Genomic DNA, 27,199 nt, shown 5'->3' on the forward strand with positions numbered 1-27,199 from the left:
AAAAAAACCCCCCCCCTGTTTTTGTGAAATGTACTTAGGAAGATAACATTTGCTTGGCAGCCTACTGTAATCCTATACAGAGCAATTCAGTACCTGTTTTTTTTTGTTTTTTAATTTCTGCCCATGCCTGCCAATCATCAATCATGTCTTCAGTCTGATGGTGAAAGTGCCATCATTCATGCAGCTTGCTTTGTGCAATAGTCAGAGCTCTGCTACTAGTTACATTTTTTCTTTTTGACTTGGTTCCTTCTGGTGGTGACAGGTGCCCTTATCTCTCTCTTTGTCCCGTGATATATATTGCTAAAGGGGCTACAGCATTTGCCTGGGTGGCCATGTGCACATCTTCTTGACATTGTCTCCACATCATGACACCTCTCCTGTCCAGCCAAGACCTAGTCATTTGAGCAGCTGCATGAACCAGGATGGATGTGCTTTTCCTGCCTGCATAGATTGGTAATTATTGCCCTTATCTCATATCTCATCCCTGCCTGTATTAGTGGATTATAGTGCTAGTGGTTCAAGTAGCCTTTAATGGAGGAAATATTGTGAAGTGGGCAGTTCTATCACTGGTTAGTAAATTTAATTTCTTGCTAGAAATATTTTTGACTACTCAGCTTTAAAACAAATATGCTTTAGCATGCAATAAATATAGTTTGAAACAACCAATGGCCAAAGGTGAAGTTAATGCACCACTTTCCACAGGTATTGGTCTGCCTCTTTTACATGCTACTTCACTGGCTGACAACAGCCTAACTCATCCAACATCTGGAGCCGTTACTACTGTTTCCATCTTGTCAGACCAGCATTCAAGTGCCACTCCCTAAGATGCCTCCTAGCACATTACCACCGTGTGACTGAATGTCTGTGTTTGCTGCTGCACTGGCAGCATTAGCAGAGATTATAGGAGTTGTTTTAAGTCGCAAAATGTCAATTTTTGCAGTGGCATTGAAATGAAGTCCACAGTTCTTGACTGGTGAAGTCATTGTGCACAATAACTCAGATTAATTCACTCATTTTGTCAGTGGCACACGTGGTCTCTGCACTTTTTGAATTTGTGTATGAATCATTCTCTACCTTTGTGCACACTATTCCATGTCTATAATCGCTATGCTGTTAGGCACATTGTTTATAAGTGCATTAAACTCTCAGTTAACTGGGACCTACGGGGATTGGTAGATGCTGGATAACTGTAGTTTCTGGTTGCTTGAGAGTTGCTATTAAAAATAGGCCTGACTAATGCTGTATCCTATACTTTTTGTTTGATTTGTTCTCAAGTTGGGGAGAGACTAAATGTATTCCTATCTTCCTTTTTAAAACTTAAACTCTATAAATATAAGGTATGTTTCTGCAGGGGGTGGGAGTGCAACACATGATAATTGTACTGTATTTCTTTGATGATTTTGTTTTTTGCAGGTTGCTTGAGAATGGCGATTGCTTGAGTTCTGGTTAACTGATAGTTTACTGTGGACCTTTAAGTGTGGAGAACAGATGCTTAAACCTATGATAAATACCAATGACAGAGATGCACTCTGTCTGAGTATTTGTGTGGGCGTGCGTGTGTGGGTGCGTGCGTGTGTGTGAGTATGTGTGTGTGTGTGTGTGTGCGCGCGTGTGTGCATGTGTGAGTGCGGCATGTGTGCACAATGTGTATGTGCGCACACTTTGTGATGTACCGTAAAGCAATGGTCCTTCCTGGATGATTTCCTAGTACTACTGCTCATTTAGGAGAGAGGAACAGCTGATATTAGCTCTAGTCAAGTAGTGTAACACTTCATGGGATAATAAATCACAGTACCAAAGTTATAATGCTGTGTTATAGAGGCTGCAGAAATTGCCAAGGGCAGGAGATGCTAGCTTAAAATATGCAAATGTCTTTAAGTTAAAAATGTGACTTTTCTTCATTGTTAGCTATATCTCACGTCTGTACAGTGTGTTAATTGCTAACACCACAGATATAGTCCATTTAGTATTTTGTGTCAGGATGGTCAGATTTCTTGTTTACAAAGACCTGCATACCTCCTTGCATTCACACATTCTGGGCTAGAACCCAGCCTGCTGCTACCCTTTGCAGTCTCTTGCTCAGAACCGTTGCTAGGTCAGAAGGTGTCATGAGTAGTCACTAGTCTGGCACCCTCCCCATCCTAAAGTTGAGGGACCCGCCTTAGATAAGGCACTGCTTTTGTTTCATTAACACAGCAATTTAATCTGGATAATTTTGTAACCAAAATTTCTGTCTTATTTATTCTAACACCAAATACTAAATTAAAAATGTTTGATGTTAAGTTGTCAATCTCGCCTTCATTCTTGCTTGATGGGTTCGGAGCCGATCCTCGGCTCCGACTCGGCACTTGCTTTAGCTCGAGAACTCCTTTTACCAGCTCGAGGCAGCCCCATATCCCATGATGCAAGGCAGTAAGTACCCAGATCTCGTTTGCCGCTTCGCTTGGGAGAGGTCTTCTTTTTACCAGCTCCTGGTAAGTTGTTTCACTTTGTGATTTTCAAGCCCCTTTTAGTCAAAAACTAATTTTTTTATAGTTTAAATTTAATTTCTATCCCTTCCTGACAGAAATTCCCTGTCTTTTTGAATTTGTTCTTAGTTATCCCTATCCCATCCCCTGTTAGGGTGTGTGTGTTGGTGTTTTTATAGAATACCTTTTGGTATTTTGTGTAATTTAATTTTATTTTGACTGGTGTGTGTGTGTTTTGTGTGTCGGCACCATGTCAAAGGAGAGGGTTTCAGGTTTTAAGAAGTGTGACTCGTGCTGTCAGAAAATGTCTCTGACAGACGGTCACACTTCTTGCCTATATTGTCTGGGCCCTCTTCACCTGCAGGACTCCTGTGCTATTTGTCACTCCTTCAGCCAGAGAGTCCTGCAGGAGAGACATAACAAACTGGTTCTTAGGGGCCTTCTGCCGGAGGGCTCTCCGCTAAGTCGGCTCCACCAAACCAGCAAGAGTTTCCAAGGCCCAGGCTTCTGTTTGTAAGCCTGCGGCCTCGCCCGACTGCATAGAGTCGAGATCGCCCGGCTGGAGCCGATTCTGGCTTGATAAGCCTTCGGCACCGATGGCCATCGGTGCCGAACTGTATTGTCCACTTCGATGTCGGCTCCGATCGGCTCCGACACCCATGTGGCACAGGCATCTGTGTCGGCCCGATCGGCTCCGACACCGTTACTTTGGCTGTATCGGCCCGCTGGAGCCGATACATCGAGACGCTCTGTCGGCTCCGAAGTCGGTGCCGACAGGATCTGTAGTATCGGCCCGATGGCCCATTCCAGGAAGAGGTCGAGGTCTCCTTCCTTGGAGCCGACATTTTCGGCTCGGCCGCCTCTTCTGTCGGAAGGGAGCCATCGGAGCCGATCTTCAAGGTCATCCAGGTTGTCAGATCATGACCTAGAGAGAGTGGTCAGTAGATTACTCAAGTCACAGGTACTGGCCCAAATGCTACACAGTCCGCCTCAGCAGACGACTGTTGGTCCACACCCTGTTACAGGTCCTCCGTCAACTCTACCCCAGAGCTTGGAGTTGGAGTCTTCGGCATGGTTACTGCTACGGCTGGAGGACGGATACCCCTTCTGTTCCTTCAGCCCCTACTCTTATCTCCTCTTCCTTAGAGGGATTCGTGGTCGGGCTTCCATGGTCTCCTCCGAGGGGTGAGTGGCATCGACCCTTGTCCGAGCCCGCTCTTCCCTTGGAGCCTCGGCCTTGTTGAGCTCGGCTCCGACATCTGCCTCGGAGACTTCCCTTCGGTGGCCCCTGGAGTTCCTAGCTCTTCGGAGCGGGTTCTCTCGGACCTGCCTGGGGGGGGAGCATTCGAGGTGATGAAGAGTGTACTGGCCACTGGTATCAGTCAGCAGTCTCTTCCCGTAGCTCCTCCCTCTATTGTACCTGTTGACATCTCTGCCACTTCTCTTACTACAGGACCCAGAGATCCTCCGCCTCAGGTTTCCCCATTGGGAATTTCCCCCTCTTCCGAGGATTCTCCTGATGTTTCGGGAGATCCTCCTAGGAAGAGGACTTGTAAGAGGAAGCATGTAGACTCCCGAGTCTGTCACGCCGGATACTGACTTTGATGAGTCAGAGGGCTCCCCTAGATACCAGTCTGAGGATGTCTCCTTTTCAGACATCCTAGAACTTCTGAAACAGAGGGGAAACTGGCCCACCAACAATCCCTCTGAGGATGAGTCAGTATACCTAGAGGCGTTTGGATCTCGGCCCTCCACCTCCTGGGTGTCTCCGCCTTCGACCCCTTATGCAGGTTATTGCACGAAGGCGTGGACAGCTCCTGACTCTGTAGAGCCAGTCCCTAGGAGGCCTTCTAAATTTATCACTGCCCCTAGTGACAAACAATTCCTTACCAAGGGTGTCCCCGCTGATGCCATGGTGGTGGCTGGCGCCACCAAACATGCACTTGCAGATCCTTGCCTGCCCGTCCATCCTCCCAATAAGGACTCTAGGACCATGGATAGCTGCCGCAAGCGGATGTTTTCCTCAGCGACCTTTGCTATGCGTTCGCTGAATTATCTTTGCCACTTCACCAGACTCCAGAGAGATATCCTGAAGGAGCTGGGAGAAGTAGTTCAGGATCCTACAGCTGCAGGGGCTCAAGAAAAGATTGCTTCGCAGCTAGGAACCCTCAATTCCATTACTAACTCCTCCATGCGGCTAATATCTTATGCTGCGGATGGAGCGAGTAGAGCCGCAGGCACAGGTGTGGCTCTTAGACGCCAAGCCTGGATGCGGCTATGTGATTTTATGGATCCCTTTAAGGCGCCCTTCACAAATTCTCCCTTCGATGGGTCAGCTTTGTTTGGCCCTCAGGTGAAGGAGACCTTGACCAGGTGTGAGCAGGACGGCAAGACTCTTTCTGCTGTTGGAGTCCGTTTTTCCACCCCTTCTAGGCCTTATCCCAAAGGACAGAAGGGTGGGAAGATTTGGTTCCGTAAATCCCAAGGAGTCACGCCGGATTCACGTGGTCAGTTTACCCCTAGAGGCAGAGGGGTAACAACAACAGACGCCATCTAGAGGCAGAGGGGTCCAAGAACCAGGGAAACAGGGAGCCTCTCTCTGATAAGCCCTTTCAGCATCCCTGAGGTGTTGCCCGGCTGTCCCTCTTGGAGGCAGTCGGGGAAGATTATCACTGTACCCAGAAGCCTGGCATTCCCTCACTCAAGACAGATGGGTACAGTCGATCATATCCAAGGGTTACATAATTCCTTTCGAGGAAAGTCCCTTCCCCTCAAGTTCCCTTCCAGATGTACCACCGGTCTAAGGGACATTGCAGAGTTAGAAATCGCAAAACTACTGCAAAAAAGAGCCATTCAGCCAGTTACAATAGACCATTCAGAGCCCGGAATCTACTCAAGGTTCTTTTTGGTCCCCAAAAGACGGGAGACTGGAGACCAATATTGATCTCAGCAGACTCAACAAGTCTGTCAGGAAGACAAGATTCAATGGTCACTCTTCAGTCAATTCTGCCCTTCTTACAGAAGGACAACTGGATGTGCTCAATAGATCTTCAGGATGCACTATCACATCAAAATTCACAGACGCCCAGGAGATTTCTCCGCGGCTGGGGTCCAGTCATTTCCAGTTCAGAGCCCTGCCCTTTGGTCTCACTACAGCCCCAGAGTGTTCACCAAATGCATGGCAGTGGTCACGGCTCACCTGAGACGCCAAGGATTCCAGGTGTTTCCGTATCTCGACGACTGGCTCCTGTCAGCCACCACCAGGCATCAGCTTATACAAGCCAGGGATTACACAATAGACCTTTGTTCTCATTTGGGCATCTCAGTCAACTTCAAAAGTCATCCTTATCGCCCTGCCAGTCTATTACCTTCATAGGCAAACTTAAACACTGTTCGGATGTCAGCTACCCTTACAGAACAAAGAGTTTCAGACATTCAGACTCATGTCAGGATCATTCTGGCCAGCAAGAAAGTACAGGCCAGAATGGTTCTAAAAGTATTAGGTCTCATGGCTGCGCCATTACTCTTCTTCCCTGGCTCGATTCTACATGCGCCTCCTTCAGTGGATGCTGTTCACACAGTGGTCATACCAGCAACTTCCAATGCGTCACCAGATTCTGGTGACACAAACATGCAAAGAACATCTTGCTTGGTGGATCACATCGCCTCAGGTTCACCAAGGCAGATGCTTTGTACCTCCGTCCCGATAGCCACTGTCACCACGGATGCCTCCCTGATCGGGTGGGGGTCATTATCAGGGCAGGATGGTTCATGGACGTGGCAACCGCTCGAGTACCATCTGCACATAAATGTCCTGGAGATGAGAGCAGTGCTTTTAACGTTGCAAGCCCTCAACGACTTTCTTCCCGTAGGGACAATTGCAGTCCACACAGACAACATGTCTGTAGTTTGGTATATCAACAAACAGGGCGGAACCAAGTCCTACCCCTTGTGTCGAGAAGCGCCAGACTATGGCAATGGGCGATCTCCTCTTATCGGTTTCTGGTAGCAACGCATATCCCTGGGAAAACCAACATTATAGCGGACAGATTGAGCAGAGCTATTCTCATGCCTCACGAGTGGTCTCTCAAGCAATCCATAGCGGAAGAGATTTTTCTGGAATCGGTCGTCCATGTTGCGATCTTTTGCTACTCCCCAAAACAGCAAATGTCCAGACTTCTTCAGCCTCTTCCTCTATCAGGCCATCCCCCAGAGACGCTCTGACCCAGGATTGGCCCCAGGGACTTTTTATGCCTTCCCCTTTTCCTCTGATCCCTCAGGTGATCCAGAAAGCTACCGCTTTGAGAGCCAAATTGATTCTCATTGCCCCTTACTGGCCTCGACAAGTTTGGTTCCTGCTCCTCCATCATCACCTTTTGGTGCAGCCGTGGCATCTGGACCCAGTGCCAGATCTACTGATTCACCAATCCGGTCAGCTGCACCGGTCAATCCCTTCTCTCAACCTCACAGCATGGTTGCTCCACTTCCTTCCTTAGCCAGGCTTCCTTTGATCTCTAACCCAGTTAGAGATATCATAGTAGTTTCACTAAAATCCTCTACCAGGAGGATTTACACAAGCAAATGGAACGTTTCTCTTATTGGGCTAAGGCCCAAAATATTGATCCTTTTACTGCCCCTGTTCAGGCAGTTCTGGACTTCTTAGCAGAGATTTTTCATGCAGGCTCCTCTTCTTCCACAGTCAGAGTTCAGTTGGCTGCTATTTCTAATTTTCATGTTGGGATAGCAGATCATAATATTATGTCCCATAGGCTCTGCAGGGCCTTCTTGAAAGGAATTTTCCTACTAAAGCCTCCAATCAGGAATCCTCCTCCTCAGTGGGATCTAAATTTAGTGCTGACATCCTTGATTCTTCCCCTTCGAGCCAGCTGTTTCTTGTTCCCTGAAATATCTTTCTTGGAAAACTTTATTCCTAGTGGCTATTACATCTGCCAGGAGGGTGTCTGAACTTCATGCTCTTTCGGTTCGACCCCTATTTGATTTTTCACAAAGACAGAGTATCTTTGAGAACTAATCCATCCTTTTACCTAAGGTCGCTTCAAAAACAATCTGAATCAATCCATTGATCTCCTGTATTTTTCGTAACTATTCAGAAAGGGCTGAACAAAAGCTACATTATTTTGCCGCCCACAGTCAGTTTAGAAATTATTGGGACAGAACAAAAAATTTAGAAAATCTGATCAACTTTTTGTTTCCTATGCGGATAATAAAAAGGCCTTCCTGTTTCTAAAGTGACTTTGTCCAGATGGCTTTCTTCGGTCATCACTGAAATTTATACGATCAGGGGAAAACAGCTGTGCTCAAAACCTAAAGCACATTCAACTAGGAGTTTAGCTACTTCTACAGCTTTTCAAGCTAGACTGCCTTTGGACACTATTTGTGCAGCGCCACTTGGGCCACTCCTCACACTTTTGTTTCCCATTACAAATTGGACTTGGCCTCCAGGGACAGAGCCAGTTTTGGCTCTACAGTCCTCAAGAGTTTGTTCCATTGAGCCACCCAGGATAGAGGTGCTAGGACGCTGTCCCATCAAGCAAGAATGAAGGCAGATTGACAACTTAACATTAAGAAGTTATGTACCTACCATAACGCTCCATGTTAGTTGTCTTCTCGCCTTCTTTCTTGACCCTCCCTCCTTCCCCCTGGCCTGGACAGACCTTGTATAAGAAACTATTATGCTAAAGACCATTCAAACCTGGTCCTTTTTTCCATCTGTAAGTTTCTTCTTCCTTTGGGAAGTATTTTATGCTTGGTGTTATTGCCCTTTGTCAACAAACGAGATCTGGGTACTTACTGCCTTGCATCATGGGATATGGGGCTGCCTCGAGCTGGTAAAAGGAGTTCTCGAGCTAAAGCAGTAACAGTCGGAGCCGAGGATCGGCTCCGAACCCATCAAGCAAGAAAGAAGGCGAGAGAAGACAACTAACATGGAACGTTATGGTAGGTACATAACTTCTTATTTTCTCTCCGCCTGATTGTAAGTAATATTCCAGAATTTCTTGTTTTATAAGGGTTATTTTATTAAGTATCATGGTAGATGATTTAGCTAATGTTCATTGTTTCTTTTCTCTCTTAAAATGAATACTGTTTGTAGCATTTGAGAAGGACCTTCATTTTGTGATAGGGCACAGACCATATAAATTTTCAGGCTCCATGTGCACACATCCTCACATTCTCAGACATGCTCACATTCTCAGACACGCTCACACATGCTCACATTCTCAGACACGCTCACACATGCTCACATTCTCAGATACGCTGACACATGCTCACATTCCCAGACACGCGCACACATGCTCACATTTTCAGACACGCTCAATCACTCTCTCTCTGAAACCCTGCCTGTCTCACAGTAGTGCTTTTCATGTTTTTTTTTTACATTTGAGCTACGCACTTAAGATGTATTTGTCAAAATATATCTGTGATCTTTGATTGACTGGAAAAGAAGTTGTGTGTTTCATTCTCCATAGCTAGGCACAAAGTGGTATTTAAAGCACCTTAGTGAGCATCAGGAACATACGAGCTCCTGGTGACAGGCTCATGTAGGCTGAAACCTTGAGCACCTCTATTGTAAAACCTACATTGGCAAAACAAAAGGTATCCCATCATGTCTTTTTTCTACTGTTTTATATCAGACCACCAGCATAGTATTTCTCCCTTTTTTCCTTTTATTTTTGAGCTTTCAGTGGGACTCTTGAGTTCACATTTTTCTACAAACTGTTTATAAAAGTTCCGATGAGTGTCTGCTGGCAGTGTAATTTGTTAGATTAATATATGTAGCTATGGATAAGAAGTATCCTGCTAATCCTGCTAGCGAAGTTTGATTCTGACAACCTCCACTAGTTTACTGTGCCCCTAAGCAGCTCACCTAACCAAACCAAAGCTTCCTAAGTACCGTCTGGAAACAGGCATTTGTGTCCGGTAGGCCTCGCCTAAGTAACAAAGACCGAAGTAGATCTAAGTAATGTAAATTTGATTAATTTGACAGGTCCTACCCGATAAGGATGGGAAAAGGTGCATGTTCTGTATGAAAACGCCATCGAGAACCTACGAAATGAGTGCTTCTGACACCAGGCAAAGACAGGAGTGGACAGCAGGTAAATGATTTGCAGTGGAACTTATCCTTATAGATCAGTGCTGAAGTAATGATGCCATCTAATCCTGACATTTTGATGAACTGATTCTGAAATACAGTTAGAAGGTAAAGCATATTACACATTACACAACTTGAGGAAGTGACATCAGCTGCACCCATCCTAAATATGCCATTTTGGTAATGTGCCAGTTTAAACTTCAAGCACGCATCATGACTTCCATGTGCAGTTGTTCTTGCAGAGCTTTAGAAAGTTTTAACGAAGGCTTGCTACTCTGTATTTTTTTTTACTCATGACTCCTGGTTTTGCAGAAACAAGACAGGACAAGGAAAGTTGCCTTAGATTTATTTTAAGTATTAATGAAGTGCTGTTGTGTTTTCTTGGAGTGGAAATAAAAACAATTTATTTTCTGATTTTCACATTCTCAGGAAATTTGTCATTTTGAGTTAGATTACGGCTATATGCTCAGACTAATGAGAGATGACAGTAGATAGCATTAAGGAGTTTTCCTTTGTGGTTACCTTGACAGTAGTTTATTTCTTGACCTTTGTTGTTGAACTTCATTTGGTTGTCATGCCAACAACATAAAGTGGGCGCATTTCTGTTTTTTGGGTTGTTCATCCATTGTTCTTTGTTTCATAATTCCCAAAGGCTGAAACGTGCTACTTACAAGTCTTGGTTTTATAATGGTTCTCACAACAGTCTGTGTTTCAGTCTTTCTGAGTAGAAAGGGTTATTTTATAATCCATCAGAAGAGATAAGGGAACAAGAAGGAAAGGAATATTGTACAGGGTAACATGCAGTGATGGCTGTTAAATGCAGATGTTTTATTCATCCATAATGGATGATTGCATATTTTCTAAAAGCATGTGTGAAGGTCACAGTGCGTCATAACTCTCGGCTGGTGTGAGCGTGTCACCTCCACTGTGATGACAGGTACCAGGTACCCCTCCCCACATATGCAAAGGGGTTTGTTATGAGTTAATAAGCAGGATGTGGGTCACTAAAGTAATGCCATAAGCACACCCATAGATAACCATCCCTTTCGTGGCCTGTGTCTTCTAAATGTTACACAGCACAGAACTGTGGATATGTATGTGGCCGTGATCTGTAGGGTATTGTCTTATAATTTCCTGCCTCTGCTGCTGTGGAGAAGGAGTCGAGAGAGGGAAAAGCAGACCAGGACATAATGAAATAAAGTACAACACAGATATGCAGACAGAAAAGCTCACGCACCAAAAGAAAAGACTTTACTGCTTTTTCAGAAATAAAAATATAATGTGAACACTGCAAAGTGCAGTTAGTAAATTGTGAGCTTAAGGAGCACAAATAGTGTACGATGTCCTGACATATACAAATAGTACACACTGTCCTCGCATATACAACTAGTTCACACGTCCTCACATGTTGCACTGTGATTTTGCAGTGATCACTTGTTGGCTTTGTTCTACACTTGAGTAATTTATAATTGGCACTGTACATATATATTCTGTTTCCTGTTAGAGGTAGCGAAAATGGTAGAAAGTTTGGTGCAGTAGATTTTTTTTTTAAGGAAAAAAAAACATGATTAAATTGTTGCATTTGTTTTTGATTTTTTTTTTAAAAAGTCCATTCATTGCCTTGTACATTTGTGAAACATCTTACGTTCAAGTGCTAAATCTATCCTTTATGGATCATTCTGTAGAACTATATTTGGTGTTGCATTTGTATATCTTTGCAAGCAAACAGCTCCAGTTTGTAGGGATGTTCATTTTGTAATGAAACATTGGTTGGAAAACTATGTAGGTCATGTGATCCCGGAGGTATAGGTGAGAGTCCCTGAGGGTGTCCTAAGGAAACCTTATTCCCTGTTCGTAAGTCAGGGAAGGAAAACTTGTCTTTTACTTAACTGGTAAGAGTTTTACTTCTGACAGTGAGGCATAAGCAAGCCTTCTAGGGAAGGAAATTGCTTTGCAGAATTAACCACAGCAGGAGATCTAGGAATATGTGCTACATTTGTGATATTTTTGATGTTTTAGACCATTGTCCCAAACAAAATGCGAGTGTGTGTGTATATGTGCATATAAAAGTTGCATTATATATGTATAGATAATTTACATAGATACACACACACACACACACACACACACACGTGCGGCTGTAAGTTTTCATACCTTCTGTACAGTTTACATGCCTTAATAAACAACATAGACCGTTGATCATAGCTTTGCATGTCTGCCTTTAACTATTCTTACCCATTTATAGCAGCAATCATCAGAACCTAGGTGTTTTTATGCCACTCAAAGGCCTGTGCCACATCACACTGTGAAGTTTAACACTTAAGTATCTGCATTTGGCTAATAGGTTTTCGTTTACATTTTGGAGTTACCTAAACATGACCCTTTGACAGAACTTGAATAACGATTGGTGTATGGTTAAAGCCGATTATATAATAACTGCATTGTGGTGAATGCCCTCTTCTTCTATTGCATCAGCTTAAATCACATGCAGTCATGAGCTTCTGCAAATGCAGGCCTGTAGATGTCATCCATGTGGTCCCCACTAAGGGGCATAAATTGCAACACTGTTCTACTTAGTTCCCTGAGAAAAGACAACAGATCATGGGCAATTTGATCCCCTCATTTAGCATGCTGGCATTTGATTCACCAGCTGAACTCTGATTTCTAGCACCTTGAATGAATACCATGTCTCTAAACCAGCCAGGGCATCTTGACAGACATTTTTCAACATGCTGTCAGGTCTACTAGCTGGTATGATTGAGTGTATTGTACTTTCAGTCAGTATTAAGCAGTGTGAGTTTGGCACAGTTATGGCACTGTTACTGTGTTGTTGGACAAGGTGCCATCCGAGACTAATATATTTTGTTCTTTCATTTAATAATTTTTTTTATTTTTTTCAACTGTTTCTGCAGATTTTGGGTTTGTTAAACATCACTTGCATTTCAAGCCCCATTGGTAACACTTTTCTGTGGATTCAGCCCTTTAGGTCATTTGTGGGGGAGAGGCAGAGTGATGAGGATCCATTCTTTCCCAGTGTGCAGATTTAGTTAGTATCATTATGCATATATGTCATTGCATATGTACCTCATTGTCACTGGGTGTCTGATTACTGACCAGCCACTGTCTTACTGTGTAATTACATGCTGCAGGACTGAGCAGTTTAGCTGTACACGCAAAACACAAGTACAGTCCTTTCTCACATCTAATCTACTGACATCCCCACCATGTTTTTGAACTGCACCAGGATAGTTGCGGTAAAGACATCTAATACCTTAGCCCTCTGCACTTTTAAGCAAGTCTGTTTGTTAGTCGGTCTGGTTGTGAACCGACCACCCCACAGTTTTGAAAGCTGTCAGTGTGATTTATTAAGTGCAGTGGGAAGACGGTCATGATAATAAAAATTTGTATGTTTTTGTGTTCTGCGGCTGAAAGCATAACAGTCCAGATTCATTCCTTTTTCAGCTATTCTTGTGGGAATTCGGCTACAAGCAGAGGGAAAGAGTTCTCTGCACAAAGACCTAAAGCAGAGGCGTCGAGAGCAACGTGAATACAGAGAGAAGCGGAGACTGGCTCGAGAGGAAGAAATGCAGAGATTACGACAGGTGCAAGAGGAGAAGGAACGGAAGCTGCAAGAGTTGGAAGTTCTGAAGGCAGCACAGCGCCAGGCTGAGCTACTGCTGAAGGAAGAAGAGACACGGAGGAAACAGCAGTATGATGAAATGCAGAAAGCACTAGAAATACAGTTACGAGAGGCTGAGCAGGTGAGGTATTGTTGTCTGCTTAATTATTTATTGTATTTTCTTCCTTTGATTATTATTAATTGTCTTCTTACTTGTCTCTGTCTTATACATACTTTTGCCATTACTGGCCAACCTTGAGCTGTAGACAGCGGAGGTTCCATAATCCTTTGCCCCCCCCCCCCCATACACTGCCATATGGAGCCTAACATAACCCATGATCAGGTGATTTCCCCTCTTCAGAAGAAAGCCTCAGTACTGGCAAAGATTGGGTAATATATGGAAGTGAACATGACCATACTGTCATACATGGGCAGACTGGCTTCTTTTGTCTTCTCTTAAGGCTGCCTCCATAGAGTATAGCTTTTAATAGGGACTGCTTTGCCCATACATCTATGTAGAAAATGTTACTTGTCTTGCTGTACACGGTCCACACCATGGAAGTGTGATATGCTTCATGTCCTTACTTGAATTCCTTCAGTTGGCAAGGGTACCATGCTTCATCTACCAGGGCATATAGTTCCCTTTTGGCACTCTGTTTATACTGCTGCAGGCTGGTGACCACACATGTGATTTAAGTGTACCCAGTAATTTAGGTCATCAGTGGAATGGCCATGGTGCTGTCATACTATCAGTGAGTTAGCTCATCTCCCTCTTGTTTAAACTCCTTTTGGAACCTTGTGCCATCAGTGACATGACATACTAGTTAGTCAGCATAGTGTATGAGCTTGTGCTAGCAGTGACATGACATACTAGTGAATCAGCATGGTGTATGAGCTTGTGCCATCAGTGTCATGACATACTAGTGAGTCACCATGGTGTGCGAACTTGTGCCATCAGTGACGTGACATAGTGAGTCGCCATGGTGTATGAGCTTGTGCCATCAGTGACATGATATACTAGTGAGTCACCATGGTGTATGAGGCATGCATTCTTTGCTGTCTTCTTCTGAAGAGCAGACATTCTGTGCTTCCTTTGTCCATGTCTGAAGAGAGTATCCCTTTTTTATTAAGTCATACACTAAAATCAACATACTGAAATGCCATCCAGACAGCTTATTATGTCGCTTCTGTGGCTATACCATGAGTTAGGGAAGTCGCCTTGTAAAGAAAATAAAAAAGGAAAGCTGCATGTGTAACGATCAGTATTGTTTACTACTGTATTGGCAGACTTGTACAGGTTGTTGCTTTTAACCTCTTTCTTTCTTTTGCATAACGTTTCATTCTTGCAAAATGTACCATGTATCAGAAAAAAATATTTCCAGTAAAAACTTGCCCAAGAACACCACATTTGTGCATCCTTTTTTCTCCCCAGTTTGCATTACCAGGCCGTTGTATTCATTATCTCCATCCCTTCCTGCAGTAGTCTGCCAAGTTTCACTGTATTTTACATTAGTGCAACAACAAGTTGCTCTACTTGTTTGAGCAAAATGCCTCCGATGTGTTCTCCTGAGGCAAGATTTAATTTAAGTATGTTGCTCTGATACTCATTTGAAGGGCTTGTCTTGAGTGCACCACTGCTGTTTAGCATTTTTCTTTTTGACAGATGTGTACATTAGTTTAAGATTCCCCTGCCTTGCTGGCCTCTGAGCAGCCTTAACTTGGAATCAAGCACCTTGGCAGAAGTTTGACCTTTGATCTGTGCTATCCCCCCCCCCCCACACACACACATCATTGGGAAAGAGAACCCTTCTCTAGATGCTTAATTTTGTTCTCTTGCAAGCTGTGTTCATGTTTTACTCTAGTGACTGTGGTGGCTGAACATAATACTGGCTGGACTTATCCAAGTTCAAACCACATTTTAAGCTTTTTCCTATGTACTTTCAGTAGCCAGCTGGAACACACTATTTAGTCACTTATTAATGCTTCTTCCTGAGATTTCAGACTGCAACACAATTTCAAAGACACTGTTGCGTATTGGACAGACTGCATTAAGTACTTTGCCTAATTACTGACATACGTCTCAGTTTGGGAGGAAGAGGAGGAAGAGTGGGCACTGTGTGAAACCTGTACTCCCAGCAGCCTCCCTGCACCGCCCCCCTGTATCCAGTATGTAGTTATAAGCTAGTAAGGATCAACTAGTTTGTGCGCTAGCTTAACACAACCTAGTAAGGATAAGCTAGTTTGTGCGCTAGCTTAACACAACCTAGTAAGGATAAAATTGTTTGTATGCTAGCTTAAGACAACCTAGTAAGGATAACCTAGTTTGTGCACTAGCTTAATACAACTAAGTGAGGATAAGCTAGTTTGTGTGTTAGGTTAACAGAACATGAGTGTAGGATTCACATTTAGACATGGCTTACCTGCTGCCACAGTGCAGTCATGCATTTTTGGTCACTGCGAACAAGAAGTTATGTACTCACCATAACGTTTGATGTATGTAGTCCATCTCGCCTAACATTCTTACCCGTGGGTTCGGAGCTGAACCTCTGCTCCGACTCAGCCATACTCTAGCTCGAAGTCTTCATTTGACTCGTGGCTAAGAGGTATCCCATCATGCAACAGGTCTATTCCCCAGATCTTGTTTGCTGCAAGCTCACAAGCACACATACACACTGAGAAGAAGAACAACCCCAACAGAAAGGACTACTGACACAATAGAGACAATACCTCCAGGTCCTCCAGGAGGGGGGAGGGAGGGTTAGTAAGAATGTAAGGCGAGATGGACTACATACATCGAACATTATGGTGAGTACATAACTTCTTGATGTTATGTAGTCCAATCTCGCCTTCATTCTTACCCGTGGAACAGCGTTCCTAACACCTTGATCTTGGGTGGCTCAGTGAAAAATACTCAAGCACTGTGGAACCAAAGGAAGATCTGCCTCTAGAGACCAGATCTAATTTGTAGTGATTAATAAAGGTATGAGGCAAAGCCCATGTTGCTGCAGCACAAATATCATCCATAGACATCCTAGCCTGAAAAGCAGTTGAGGTAGCCACAGATCTTGTAGAATGAGCCTTCACTTTAAAGGGTAATTCTTTGCCATTATAAGCATAAATAAATGAGATGCAATCGGAGATCCAGCGAGACAAGGTTACCTTAGAAACCGGAACCCCAAGTCTAGTGTCTGAAAATGAGACAAACATTTGATCTGATTTCCTGAAATCTTCCGTCCTATGTAAATAGAAACGCAATTGTCTGTTAACATCCAGCTGATGAAACTTAAATTCTGCCTTGTTGGAGAATTCAGGAAAAAACACAGGCAACTCAATGGATTGGTTGATACTGACTTCAGAGGCAACCTTTGGAACAAAAGGGTTGGTTGTTAAGGAGACCCTATCCTTGTAAAACACCAAATAAGGTGGTCTAATCGATAATGCTTGGAGTTCAGAGACCCGCCTAGCTGAAGTTATGGCTACCAAGAATACTGTCTTTCATAACAAGAACTTAATGTCACATGTAGCTGCAGGCTCAAAGGGAGTTGAGGTGAGCTTCTGTAGTACAAAATTGAGGTCCCATGGCATTATACTTCGCCTCATACCTTTTCAAATCTAATTGCTTAGGATTTCCCTCTCTCTTCCCCCCTTGGCTGACCTGGTGTGACTTAGTTTGAACTCTACAGCTCCCTACAAAACGGTGTCTACAGGACTGCAATCAGTTTCTCTCAACATTTAAACAGATTGAACTCTACAGTTCCCTACAAAACGGTGTCTACAGGACTGCAATCAGTTTCTCTTAACATTTAAACAGATTGAACTCTACAGTTCCCTACAAAACGGTGTCTACAGGACTGCAATCAGTTTCTCTCAACATTTAAACAGAGTAGGTTGCACACACAAAAAGCATTTGTTAAGCTTTCAATTACAGTGCTTTGTAATTAAGCAGGTCACCATATTGGTCAGCCATAGGGCTCCTTGTTTCTACTTGAGTGGTTGCCTCCTTCCCCTGTAACTGAAGTAAATTGACTCTTACATTAAGAGCTGTAATACTTACCTTATAGCTTTAGGACACCTTAGGAAACCTTGTAAATTGCAATAGCCCCGCTACATTCGCCATCGCTACGCTCGGGCTCTCTTCGCTCCCCTCCCTGCCCCCAATTTCCTCCCGCCCCCAGTACCTCTAAATTTATAGTACTATAGCCACTCCCCCACTTTCTAGATCCTATCTGCTTTCATCTGGGATAATTCCACCCACCCCAATTCTACTACCTGCATTTTAATAGCACCTTTTAGCTTTCATCTGGCATTCTCCCATCCCCCTTCCAGTACCTTTACCTCACCACTCTATCTTCTGGTGTTTCAACCCCAGGTAAAACAGTTCCTTAACTCACTAGCTGAATCACAGATAATGATATACTCCTCTTTACTACCCCTCTTGTTCACACCATACCTCCTTACCTTGTATGAAAACCAGTTTCTCCCGGGATTTCACATCCCAAAAGGCCATACTATCACCCCAGCTGTAAATCCTTCCACCTTCAACCATACTTACAGTACCAGATCCTAGAGAACATCTTGTTCAGTCTATCAACATCTCAACCCCAGGCACATTAGCTCTAGATCCAAACACTACCACAAACTAATAAACAAATTCCTGAAGTTCATCACCAAGTATAGACTCAACCTAATACTTGGTGATATTCACCCCAACCCTGGCCCACTCACTTCAGATACACATACCCCCTCTACTTGCAATCTAAGCTACAAACCTACAATTAATAGGCCAACTAACTCTCTCCTAGTCTGTCATCTCAATATTAGAAGCATTAATAACAAGGTACATGAATTGCATGCACTTCTGGATGTCCACTCCCCTGAGTTTCTCTGTTTATCTGAAACCTGGTTAAAACCTAACACTAAAGACAATGAAGTGTTACCACCTGGGTACAACATACACAGGCTGGATCGTGCTTCGAGGAAGGGGGATGGGGTAGCTGTACTCTATAAATCTGAGTTGAATGTCACCATAGATATAATACAACCACCTCAGATTAATAACTCAGAGTTTCTTGCTACCAAATTGCAACTTAATAAAAATAAATACATTAATATCATCTGTATGTACATTCCCCCAGGTAACAATATATCTACATATGAAGATATCCTGCACTGGCTATCATGTCACTACCCCCAAGAAACCCTACTACTTGGAGACTTTAACATGGACTGGGGCACCAGTTCCTCAGAATCCCCAACCACCCATATTAACCTGCATGCATTTACACAAATCATATCCAACCCAACCAAAAATAAAGTATACTTGACTGGGTACTCATAAATAGTCACCCCCAACTGTACACCTCTGGTACCCTCCTTAATGGCCTAAGCGATCACCTTCTCACATATGTAATTAAGCACAAAACCATTAATTCCCAACAACCCTTACTCAGAAAGGTTAGAAATAATAAAAACTTTGACCTTGCCAAATTCCAACAAGAACTAAACTCATGTAATTGGTCTAGTCTAAAACACCTCCCCTTAGAGGAAGCAGTAGCATACTTTAACAACAAATTCCTTGAGATCCTTGATTTGCATGCACCTGTTCGTTCAAAGAGAACCAAGGCAAAAACTGCGCCATGGCTTTCTATAGAGTCTAAACTCAAAATTACCCTTAGAAACAAAGCATGGGCTTTATGGCATTCTTCTAAAGACCCTCAAGATCACATTAAATACAGGCAATCCAGGAATGAAACCAAAAAATCAATTTTACAAGACAAAAAACAATACTACTGTAATTTACAGACAGTAACTCAAAATAACCCTCAGAAGTTTTGGGCAGGTTTAAATAATCTACTACATCCTGGACAAACTTCAACCCCAATCCCTGCTGCTACTATTGATAAAACCCCTGAAGATGTTTCTGATAGTTTTAACCAATTCTTTACTGAGACAATTCAAGCCCTAGCTAGCCAACTACCTCCTAGCTCCCCTGGTCATGAAAGTAGCACCCCTAGAAACCTACTCACGTTCAGCTTCCAACCAGTCGCCACTTCACTTATCCGTACCTTGATCAAAAAATTAAAACACACTACACTTTCTGCTGATCAACTCCCTGCCAAGTACCTACAAAAATCAGCTGATGCTATTGCTTACCCTGTCTCAATACTAATCAATCGAACCATAGTAGAAGCTAAAATTCCCACCATCTGGAAAATATCCTATGTAATCCCACTTCACAAAGGAGGCAGCTCTACTGAATTCTCCAATTATAGGCCTATAGCTATACTCTCTCCACTTGCAAAGATTATGGAAAAATGTATTCATAGACAACTCATGCACCACCTAATCCAGAATCGCCTTATGGCAGACACTCAGCATGGCTTCCGTCCTCATCACAGCACTACTTCAGCCCTCCTAGCCTTTACCAACACCATAAATCATAATCGCAACAATAAATATATATCCTCAGCCCTCTTTTTGGATCTTTCTTAGGCATTCGATATGGTTGATCACCAACTTTTAATCCACACCCTGCAAACATTCTGTCTAGATATTGGAGCCCTCCAATGGTTTCAATCCTACCTGAATGGTTGACAGCAGGCTGTCCTCTGGCAGAACAAACTTTCTAACCTTCTACCTAACACCCTTGGAGTACTGCTGTTCTCCATCTTCATTAACAACCTTTATACTGTCATCCCAAAAGTCAGCTGTATCCAATATGCTGATGACTCTACTCTGATTTGCTCAGCCACATCTCCAGTAGAGTTATGGTCAGCTACCCAGACCACCTTTAATGCAATAGAAAACTGGCTTTCTGAACATAGTCTAATCCTAAATCCCAACTAAAATGCTGTTATTTTCACCAACATGTAGGTCTACCGCTTTCACCTTTACCATAAAATTAAATGATGGCACAATAATCTCCCTGACCCATCTACAAAACTATTAGGTGTCATCATAGACAATAATCTAAAATTTGACCTACATGTTAACCAAACTGTCAAAACCATCAATAAAAAACTAGGGTCACTTTACAGAATAAAAGCCTTCCTAACCCCTCCAGCTAAAATTGCCATAGCTCGCTCTCCCCTTCTTTCAACCCTTCTGTATGCATCCCCTCTACTCTCGAATTTAAACAAGACTGTCCTTAAACTCTCAATTTGCTACAACAACATTGCCAGGTTTGCCACTGGGCTGCCTTTTAGGACACATCATTGCATCAATCTAAATCAGCTTGGGTGGCTTGAACTACCCAGCCTAATCCAGTATAACCAACTGATTATGGCCTATAAAATCCTCTATAATCCGGACAATACTCCTGCACTTAAAAATATTATCACCCCCTATAACAATCCTAGACCGCTTCGATCCTCTAACAAACTACTAATTCAGACTAGCAAAATTAATAACACAGCCGGTGATTCTCTCTTTGCAAACTCTGTAAGTAGATCCTGGAACTCTCTTCCAGCTGATATTACCTTACTTTCCACCTTAAGTCAATTTAAAACTAGACTCAAACAACAAATGTATAAAGCCTGGCTAACTCTCTCTAGAATGCGTAAAAATCTGTTAACCAGTTTACTGTGTAATTTAATTTAATCCTGACTTGTGCTCAGGATTAACTGTAACCTGTGGAACTTGTTTAACTTGCTTACTTATGTAATCTCTGTAAATAGTCTGTAATATGTAATGCTGGTATTATGTAATGCTGTATCTGCTTACCTTTGGAGCTTTTCTCCCCGGGCCTCCGCTGAAAATGGACATGCATCCAGTCGGACTATCCCGGTCAACAAATGTAAAATAAATAAAATAAATACTGGATCAAAGACTGGAGGTCAGAGCAACAATGTCCCTCTCATAAAAGCCCTACAAAGCCTTTGAGCCATAAGGTTGGGCTCTTTAGCAACGTGAATGGTAGAAATTGCTGACAATTGCACTTTAATGGTTACCGCAGCTGAACCTTGACTAAACAGTTAAGAAAGAAATTCTAATATTGCGGAAATAGGCGCTGTATAAGGATCAGTATGTCTCTCCCGGGCCCAAATAGAAAATCTCTTCCACTTACTGGAATAAATCTTCCTGGTAGAAGGCTTGTGGGAAGATAAGAATATGAACCACTTTCGGGGGAAAATCATGAAGCCTAACTAAGGATGGAACTGGAGCAGCCAAGCTGTCAACCTGAGGGTCTGGATGGAGGGATGGAACTGTCCTGACATATGAGTCAGCAGATCTGGAACTGGGTCCAGAATCCAGGGCTTGTCCATTAGATAGGGTTGAAGGAAGGGAAACCAAATATGACGAGGCCAGTGTGGGGCAATGAGGATCATTTTGTTCCCCTCAGACTGTGCTTTCTGAATGACCTTTGATATCAGAGGTAATGGTGGAAAGGCATAGAGAAGACCGGAGGGCCAATCGTGAGCCAGAGCGCCCCTGGGTGTCTCCCCCTCCGGGGGGATAAGAGTGAAGTAGCTGCTGCATTTGGCATTGAGGGGGCTGGCAAATAGATTACAGCAAGGCTGATCCCATCTGTGGAATATCTCTTCCGCAACATAATTGTTTAGGGACCACTCGTGAGGCATTAGGATAGCTCTGCTCAGCCTGTCTGCAATCACGTCGGACTTCCCCGGTATATGCGTTGCAACTAGAAAGCATTGGGAAGACACCACCCACTGCCAAACTCGAAGTGCCTCTCTGCAAAGGGGGTATAATTTGGTTCCTCCCTGTTTGTTCAGGTACCACACCACCGACATGTCTGAGTGGATTGCCGTTGTCCCTAGAGGGGAGAGAGCTCTGAAGTGCTTGCAACGCTAATAGCACTGCTCTCATCTCCAAGACATTGATATGAAAATGGGTCTCATGATCCTGCCACGTGCCTTGGACAGTCCTGCCAAGATAATGCCACCTCCACCCGATCTGGGAGGCATCCTTGGTCACCATGGCAACTGTAGAAGATGGGACAAAGGGCTTGCCCACATTGAGATTGCTGGCCTGAAGCCACCAGCATAGATCCCGCTTGCACGTGTCCGTAATCAGAATAAAATGAGAGAGTGGGAGATGCTGCAGTGACCATTGGGTGAAAAGCAGCCACTGAAGAACCCTCATGTGTAGTCTGGGAAGGGGAACTAGAATGATCATGGCAGCCATGGTCCCTAATAACTTGAGGACCACTTTTGCCCTGACCTTCCTCAATGGTAGTAAGGCATAGACCTGCTGTTGTAGAGCCTGAATTCTCTCCTGGTAAGAAGGCCCTCATGAGCACCGTATCTAATTCGGCGCCTATAAAAGTGACATGCTGCGAGGGCAACAAGGCAGATTTTTTCCAATTTAAAGTAATTCCTAACCATTGGCACAGTGTAATGGTGGCGTCCCTGGTCTGTAACAGTAGATGCCTGGTGGTGGCAGAAAGGAGCCAGTCATCCAAGTATGGAAACACTTGGAATCCCTGACGTCTCAAGTGAGCCGTTACCACTGCCATGCATTTGGTGAACACCCTGGGGGCTGTGGTGAGACCAAAGGGCAGAACGTGAAACTGAAAATGACTGGCTCCCAGCTGGAAGCGTAAATGACTTCTCGATGGTCTGTCCATCTTGATATGGTAGTAAGCATCTTTGAGGTCAATGGAGCACATCCACACATCTTTCCGTAACAGAGGGAGTATTGACTGTAAGGTGACCATGCGGAACTTGGACTTTTGTACATGAAGGTTCAATCGGCTGAGATCCAAGATGAGTCTCAGGTCCCCTGTTCTTTTCAGCACCAAACAGAATCTGGAGTAAGTCCCTAATCCTATTTGGTCTGCAGGGACAGGCTGGATGGCTCCCTTTGAAAGCAACTTTTTTATTTCTAAAGTTGCGGAATCCCTGTGACTGGGTGGAACGTCTGGGATTCTCTTGGATGGCGTGGAAGGAGAAGAGAAGGGGATATGATAACCTCTGGAAATTATCTTTAGTACCCACTCATCTTGGGTGACTTCTTGCCAGGCTTCTGGGTATAAAGAAATGCAACCCCCGACCAGCTCCAGAGATGCACAGTCGGGCCTCCCTTCAGGAGCGCTGGTAGGGAGAACCACGAAAGGAATCACGGTCCCCCTGGTTACATGAGCCTCCTCTGCCTCTAGGGAGGTGTCTACCTGAATTTCCACCCCCTCCCCTGCCTCCAGAGGGGTAGTCACTTTGTGCACCCTGAAAAAAACTCTGCAACTTCCTGAACCACATTTTCCCACCCTTCTGGCCCTTGGAGTAAGGTATAGAAGGCATGGAAAAATGGACTCCCATGGCAGACAGGGTTTTTCCTTCTTGCTCGCACCTAGTGAGAGTGTCCTTCACCTTGGTTCCCAACAATGATGAACCTTCAAATGGGGCATTGGTGAATGTAGACATTTAATGTTAACATTTGTGTTTACAGGCGCATCCAGGAGTGTCCCCTAAGAGAGACTCCAGAACCCGCAGCTGCATATGAGTTCAGCTTCATGGAGGAGTTGGTAAGGGAATTTAGGGTAGACATCTGTGCATTGACCTTCTTGCCACGGCATCAGAAATGTTACCCTGTAGATAATCTCCTAGCGCTTTTAGGAGATCTCTCTGGAGCCTTGTAAAATGCATCAAGTAGTTCAGCGACCGCAGTGTAAAGGCTGCTGAGGTAAACACACGCTTCCCATACCTGTCCATAGCCCAGGACTCCTTGTTAGGCAGATGGACGGTAGACGAAGTTTCAGCAAGTTCCTACATGGTGGCCGCTGCCACCACCATAGCATCTACTGGAATGCCTTTAGATAGATACTCCTTGTCAGAGGGGGTGGACAGAAACTTATTGGGTCTCCTTGGGACCGGGTTCCACAGTGTCAGGAGTTTCCCACACCTTTCGACGGACAAGATCTAATAGCTCATCAAAAGGGGGAGAAACCCAAGAGGCAGAGGGTTGAGACCCAAAAGCCTTCAGGAACACCAACTCCTCATCAGAAGGGGATTTGGATGGCCAGCCGCCTCTCTGCTTCAGGATCTCCAGGATATCTGAAAAAGAGATATCTTCAGAAGATGGGGACCCCTCTGACTCCTTGAGGTCCGTATCTGATGTGAGAGACTTGTCCGAGGAGTCAAGGTGTTTCCTCTTACACAATCTCTTTCTGGCAGGCTCCTCAGGCAAAAACTCTGGGGAGACGTCAGAAAGTTGGGGACCACTCATAGAGGAATCCTGAGGCTTAGGGTCTCCTCTGCCCATGGATAGAGCGTGATCCAAAACTGGCACCGGTGCTGGAGGGGGCAGAGTATCGGTGCCGTAGGATGCAGCTGATGACCTGGCCAGCACACTCCTCATAACCTCGAAGGCTGATCCCCCTGGCTCCGAAGGCCGACTAACTGAAGATGAAACAAGTAGTAGCCCTCGGCACTGAGGAGATGAGGTCCGAAGCGGATGTCGGGTCCAAGCTTACTCGGGCCGAAGCACCGAGAGGAAGGCTCAGAACCGATGAAGATCGATCCGAGACCTCCCCCTCGTGTCCGACCGGAGAACTGTGAACCCTTGACCCCGTGGACGGAGCCAACAGGGTCAGAGCGGAAATCGGAACTAAGAAGCCAGGCGAGGCTACTGGAGCCGACCTAATGGCACTGACAACTCTGGCTCCAAAGGCCGAGAAAGGCTTGGAGGAGGAACAACAAAGGATGAAGAGGCCATAAGCTCTGGAGCCGACTGGGTTGGAGCTGAAATTAATTTAGCCAACACCGATGACTGAAGCAGTTTCTTCACCCACACTATCAACGTCCTCATTAGAAAGGGTCCTGGAAGACCTGGAAGATAAAGTAGGAGATATGAATCTCCCTACAGGAGGGGACTTGCGTGAAGAAGAACCCGATCGAAAAACTGGAGACCGGCTCCGAACCAAAATATCCGTGACTGGCTCCGAAAGGTTGGGAGCTGATACGGACTTAGTCAAGAGACTACCTTCTTTCGGCACCAAGGGCAATGGAACCGAAGAAGGAGAAGCTGTTTCAGCAACTTTCTCTGGCGGCTCTGAAGAAACCGATGGAGCCGGAGAGCGCTTCTTGGAAGTCTTTTTGTCCTTTTTAGCTGGAGGGGATAATGCACTGGAAGACTTAGCCAAGTCTTCCTCGAAGGAATGTTTAAGCAGTCCTTTCAAAATGAGCTTGTTCTTCCTCTCCTGTAGCACACGGGGACTGAAGGAATGACAAAACAAGCAGGACTCTTGGACGTGAATAGACCCCAAGCAGTACACACACACACAGAGTGCCCATCAGTTAGACATTTTATTGCTGCATTCAACGCACTTTTTAAAGCCCAAAGGCCTGTGTTCCTTAGGATCCTTGGACATGCTGAAAGGAACAAATTAATACGTACACACACTAGACCCAACTAACAAGAAACAGAGCCTCTTACTCAAACGGCCCAGAAACCGGTTGGAAAAAAACAGGGAGGACTAGGTCCTCTAACTCAAATGGGCCTAGCCTGGGGGAAACAAAGGCAGGAAAGCACCACTAACCAGACACAACACTATACGCTAACATAATGGAGCACCAAACCAAAGACCGCACAGAAACAATGGGGAGGACTAGGTCCTCTAACTTAAACGGGCCTAGCCCGTGGGGAAAGGAAATGAACAGGATACCCAAACAGCCAGACAAGGGCACAAAAACAGCCAGAAAAACAAATACAGGCAGTAAAACACCACTACCACACACACACACAGCTATGAAAATAGCTTTTTCGAGAAACAAGTCAACAGTTTATAAAAATTTTATAAACAATATACTTAGCCACGGCCAAAAGCGAGACCACGTCTGAGCTTAACGAGCGGCAAACGAGATCTGGAGAATAGACCTGTTGCATGATGGGATACCTATTAGCCACGAGCCAGTTGAAGACTTTGAGCTGGAGTATGGCCGAGTTGGAGCCGAGGGTTCGGATCAAAACCCATGAGTAAGAATGAAGACGAGATTGGACTACATAACATCTGATTTTATGATTATCAGAGGTCATTCTGAAACCTGTTCCAGAGCATCACAGTTAAATCCTGCAGCTGATGGAACTAAATGTGGTTAAATGGTGGCCTATACACATCCTTGTCGAATTCTGACCTATGCATGTCCCTGTCAAATTGTGACCTGTGCATGTCCCTGTCGAATTGTGGCCTGTGCATGTCCCTAACTGTGGCCTGTGTGCTCCCCTGTCGAACGGTGGCCTGCCTACTTCCCTGAGATATGAGTTACTGGGCAGACAGCTAGCAGGCTAGATAACTGCATCCCCACTGACTAATTGTGGCACTGCATCTGGTATGACCTAACCCCTTACCTGAACTGAAGGAGGGATACTGGGCATATCCTGTGAGATGCTGAGCCTTGGGAGGTCACATTCTGTGGGAACAGCAGCTGATAAGTTCATAAAGCATTGGTGATTAAATATTTTGTGTGAATTATTATATAAACTTGCAGGAGTTAAATACAAACATAATTCATTTGAACAACTGGGCTGCAGAGTAGTGTGTGTGTGTGTGTGTGTGTGTGTGTGTGTGTGTGTGTGTGTGTGTGTGTGTGTGTAGTAAACCTTGTTTCTTTGGGAGAATTTAGTTTCTCTTTTATTTGTAAAATATTATTTTTAAACCACAACCTTTGCCAACTTGGAATTTGGCAGCACTAGTTTCTGTGCTGCATGAAGCTGTGGGCTTGTTGGGAGCCTTTCTGGCATGCCTGATTTTCCTTTCACATGCTTGTGTTCCAAGGGTTTCCATTTGATTTGACCATTTATTCATTCACAGGAGTAGAACACTGATTCAAGTGGACTGTTTTCAGGCTCATTCCAGGAAAAGTGAGTATGATTTAATAGTAGACAAAGAAGTGGTTTATAGTACAGATGAACAGTTTGAAAACAATATTAAGCTTTCATAAATATTATAACAACATCACAGAAGTGAATCTAACATTGTGGGTGTCTTTCTAATGCAACATCTGTCAATCAAAAACATAACCTAGTAGAAGTTTGTCTAACAAAGTA

At 44.3% G+C, this 27,199-nt stretch overlaps 1 protein-coding gene across 1 annotated transcript in view; it reads left to right on the forward strand.

Annotated features, from left to right (window-relative positions):
- Positions 1-27,199, forward strand: part of DEF6 (DEF6 guanine nucleotide exchange factor) — a 1,409,598-nt gene that overhangs the window by 1,070,794 nt on the left and 311,605 nt on the right. Inside the window, 2 exon segments of the mRNA XM_044076574.1 lie at positions 9,475-9,583; positions 13,042-13,340. Coding sequence (XP_043932509.1) covers positions 9,475-9,583; positions 13,042-13,340 — 408 coding nt within the window.

Source organism: Protopterus annectens, chromosome 7.part0 (genome assembly GCF_019279795.1).
Source record: "Protopterus annectens isolate FY-2018-M chromosome 7.part0, PAN1.0, whole genome shotgun sequence".
Lineage (NCBI taxonomy): Eukaryota > Metazoa > Chordata > Ceratodontiformes > Protopteridae > Protopterus > Protopterus annectens.